The 3,935-nt window shown below is 57.7% G+C and overlaps 1 protein-coding gene across 1 annotated transcript in view; it reads right to left on the bottom strand.

The window, feature by feature from the left end:
- Positions 1–1,574: 1,574 nt before the first annotated feature.
- The window catches only part of LOC104539117 (aryl-hydrocarbon-interacting protein-like 1), a 7,264-nt gene continuing 4,903 nt past the window's right edge, over positions 1,575–3,935 (bottom strand). Inside the window, exon 8 of the mRNA XM_010182564.1 lies at positions 1,575–1,646. Within this exon, the coding sequence (XP_010180866.1) occupies positions 1,575–1,646 (72 nt within the window). The remainder of the gene's footprint in view (positions 1,647–3,935) is intronic.

Genomic DNA, 3,935 nt, shown 5'->3' with positions numbered 1-3,935 from the left:
TCAGCAGCCTCTTCCTTGGCTTCATCTCCACATCAGTCTGAAGGCAGCCAGGTGAAGGAGAAAGAGCACAACACCCCTGACACCGAAGCTGCAGGTGAGAAATTGGGTTGGGCTAAGCTCTTGGCCCTGCCCTATGCCCTGCCATGCTGCAGAGACACTGGCTCATGAGGCAGATGCCCAGAGACTGCTCACCACCTTTTTTTTTCCCTCTGCAGATGAGGTGGAAGCCAAAACCCAGGAAGTCAGTGTGTGCCTGGAAGACATAATGGAGAAGCTGCAGAGCGCCTTCCCCAACTCTCGAGGTACTCGAGTGAAATCCCCCTCTCTGGCCTCCTACTGCTCCCTCAGATGAGGTTTTCCCCATGGAGCCCTGCCCCGATTCCTGTTTCCCTGCAACAGCCGATCCCCCACAGCACCTACAGCCAAAAGCAACTCTATTGGGGTGCTACTGGGCCTGACGTGTGCCCAGGATGCAGAGAGGATGAGGAAGAGGTTTCACACCCGCAAGGAGAGGCAATCAGAGCTGCCAGGAGTACAGACTGATCAGATACCCCCCCTAGATGCACTGCAAGGCATCTTCCTGCCCTGCTCAGGACCCTTGCGCCCTGCGGAGCTCCCCACTGCAAAGATGAACAGACCTGACAGCAGCAAGTCTGCAGCGACCACCTTGAGCCACGTCCTCACTTCGGCCCTATCCAGACCCCTCTCCAGGAGAGTCTGAGGCCCCAGTTACCTGGCGAGATGGAAGCAATGGTGCAAGCTCTCCCAGCTGCTCATGGATGACTCTTCCCAGCAGGGATGGGGACTGGGGGATGTGTGTGTGGACAGCACTTACCCAGAGCGGTTTGGTGTTGGTCTTTCTGCTGTCCAGCCTGGGAGCAGCACTCAGGCTCTCACCCAGGCTGCCCGTGCATGTGCTTGGGGGGACACTGCTCGGTGCCAGCACTAACATGCAGTGGAGAAGAGCTTCCCTTTCTGCCCATGCAGACCCTCACCTACTTTCTGCCATTCCTGAGCAGGATCCTCCTGGCTCTGCAGCAGTCCTGATCTAACCATGTGGTTCTGGGTCCTGTTTTCCTGACCTCTCCATTTCTCTTTCAGGTATGACCTCCCTTATCTAACATCTCCTGTGAGCCAGAGGCTTTTCCTAACCAGCTACCTGGCTGCTTTCCTCCCCCTCCTCTCCCTGCCATGCTCCCCATGCTGTGGCAGACCTCGCACAGACTCCCTGCGAGCTGGTCGTGCACGATGCTTGCCAGCTCCAGAAGATCTCAGGGGAACATAGGTCATGCAGGAGTGGGAGTGTGGGCTGCCAAGGAGGCTCAGTCACTTGTCCACAGTGTCCAAACCCGGGTGGAAAGGTTCAGAAGGAAGAACTGAAGCTGTGAGAGCTGCCTCTCCCTCAGCACTCACGGGCTGCTGCCTTTGACCACAGCCCTCGGGGGATGCAGAGCTCAGCATCCTGCTCTTCTTCAGTTGTGCCCAAGGAGCCTCCACGTTTATGGGCACCAAAATACCCCTGGAGCCACCCAGTTTTTAAAAGAACTCTTTCTAACAGCATCCAGCTGCCAGCCTTATGGATCGAACTCTCTCTGCTGCCCAGGGCTCCGCAGCCAGCCAGGCACACGCCGTCTGATGGAGAGAGTCTGCAAGGTTCATGGGGTAGAGATGAGTCCATGTTAGAGCTTCAGCCCAGCTAGTAGCCTTATCTTGAGAGGGTCTTTATAACAGAGCCTTATCATTTAATTTGCATATATTTATATATATATATATATTCTGTACTTAAATACTCTCATGGACTCACTCCATTAAATTCTAATACTGTAAGTGCAGCTGCCCTTCACTTTCAGTCCAGCTCAGCATCTGCTCCTGCAGGGACCAGCACCTTCCCCATTGCTGGCACTGCCTTGGAGCAGTGATGCTGCGTGGGGAGCTCAGAGGGAGGCTGGATCGGCACCAGGTACTCCATCCCACCTGCTTTCCTGGGGAGCACAGAGAGCCTGTCCTGCCCAGACCTGGCTCCATCCCTGGGGAGCTTTGGCTCCTGCAGTGCCCATCCCCACAGTTTCTCCAGCTTTGGGGCCACCAGGACTTTGGGCTGTGATGCGGGAGCATAGTGGTGTGGGCAGTCAGCAGGACAGGCAGGGCACCTCCTTGCTGCCCCGAAGGAGCAACTGCCCTGCTGTTGTCCCCCAATCTGAGCTGGGTTGAGGGTGCAGAGGCACTCAGTAGAAGCAGAGAAGTCCTCCCACACAGTGGAGCTGGCCAAGTAGCTCTGTGGTGGTGGCTCTCGGCCCCAGAGGTTCCCTCGGGCTGACTGTCTTGTGCTGTGTTATGTCGATAAGGAGGTAGAGGCAGGTGCTGTGGGGTGCCCCAGAGCGGAGGCTGAGATGGCCCCGGTGCTCTGAGGCCATAGGCTGCAGGTGGATGAGATAGCAGGGCTGCATGCTGGTGTGAAGCATCCTGCCCAAAGCAGGGCTTGCTGTGAGGACAGGGACGGGGCTGTTGTCACTGGCAGTGCCCACACCAAGGACTAGGTGATGCAATCCTCATGACCAGGTGTTCGGGGCCTTGTGCTGCTGCCGTGTCTGCTAGCAGCAGCATGGGTTGCTGGTCCCCTCTTGCACCCAGGCGAGAGGCAGGAGTGCGGTAGTGATGGTGTTGGTGTCAGGCTGCATGTTTGGCCATGGTGAAGGGACCATGTGCGAGCTGGTGGGAGCCCCCTGTTATCCCAGTGGCAGGATGGGGTGAGTGTGGGGAGGAGCGAGGTTTTGGCCTGAGGATGAGGTCAAGAGCTGGAGGAAGGAAAAGGCAGGAGGAGAGCAGAGCTGCTGGCCCAAAGGCTAAGCATGGGGAGCAGCAGGGGCCAGGCTGGGTGCTGTGGCTGTTGGGTACAGGATGAGTGTGGGCTGTGTTTGGGAGCCGAGTTGCGGCAGGGAGGGGAGCAGGCTGGCTAATGCTCTGATAACCATGTACTGTGGTGCTGCTGTCCTCGCTGCTTCGCACCATCTCTGCTCTGGAAAAAGAATAAATCTGTATTTATACTGAGACCCGGATCGGTGCTCTGGCCTCTTCTCTCCGTGCACCTCAGCTGAGTCAGGGCAGTTCCCAGTGCTGTGCCATCCTGGCACCGCTCCTGCAGGGACATGGGTGTCCCTGTGCCACCCTGGCCATCCACACCATTCGAGTCAGAGCAGAAGCTGTGAGCAGAGACTCGGGATCCCCAGACACAGATGTGTCCCCTGACCACTATCTATATCCTCTTTCACCAAGGTCTCCTCAGGGCAACTCAGCAGTCTGAGGGCTGGGACAGGGGCTGTGTGGGACAGCCCCCTTCCTCGCCCAGGAATTTCTGCTGTGGGAAACTCTTCAGCCCGAGGAGGGATGTAGGCAGCAGTGAGATGCTGAGCAGGCAGCCCTCTCCCTCCATGCTTTCTCCCTGGAGCCCTGTTAGGTCTCCAGTGCCCAGAGGTGTCTGGGTGCCACTGCCCCAGGTGCTGCCCATGGTCCCTGTGTCTCCAGGGCACAGTGAGAGGCTCAGTTGAGGACCAGCCCAGGGCAAGGCTGGGGGCTCCCAGGTTCCACCAGCCCTGCGTTGGCTGATGGTGAAGTCTGCCCAGGACTGACACTTGTAGGGCTGGACCTGCTCTCACCCCTGCCTGGAAGGACTGGCAGTGCTGGGCAAAGGCCTGATACGGTGCTACTCCAGGGAAGTGCAGGGACAGCTCTCACACATGAGAGATTCAGGAGCTTGAATAGGGGGTGAAATGCAGCTGCTTTAACTTCCCTGCTCAAGAGTAGAGCAAAGTGCCACATCCCTATCCCTGTGCTGCCGGCTCCAAGGAAAGACCGGAGGCACAGGCTGTGATCAGGGAAGCCAGTCACGTCCAGGAACAAATCCAGACCATGGTGCCAGGGCAGCGGTTTTATTTCTC

This window comes from Mesitornis unicolor, unplaced genomic scaffold (genome assembly GCF_000695765.1).
Source record: "Mesitornis unicolor isolate BGI_N332 unplaced genomic scaffold, ASM69576v1 scaffold40514, whole genome shotgun sequence".
NCBI lineage: Eukaryota > Metazoa > Chordata > Aves > Mesitornithiformes > Mesitornithidae > Mesitornis > Mesitornis unicolor.
This window is presented reverse-complemented; position numbering and strand designations above follow the sequence as displayed.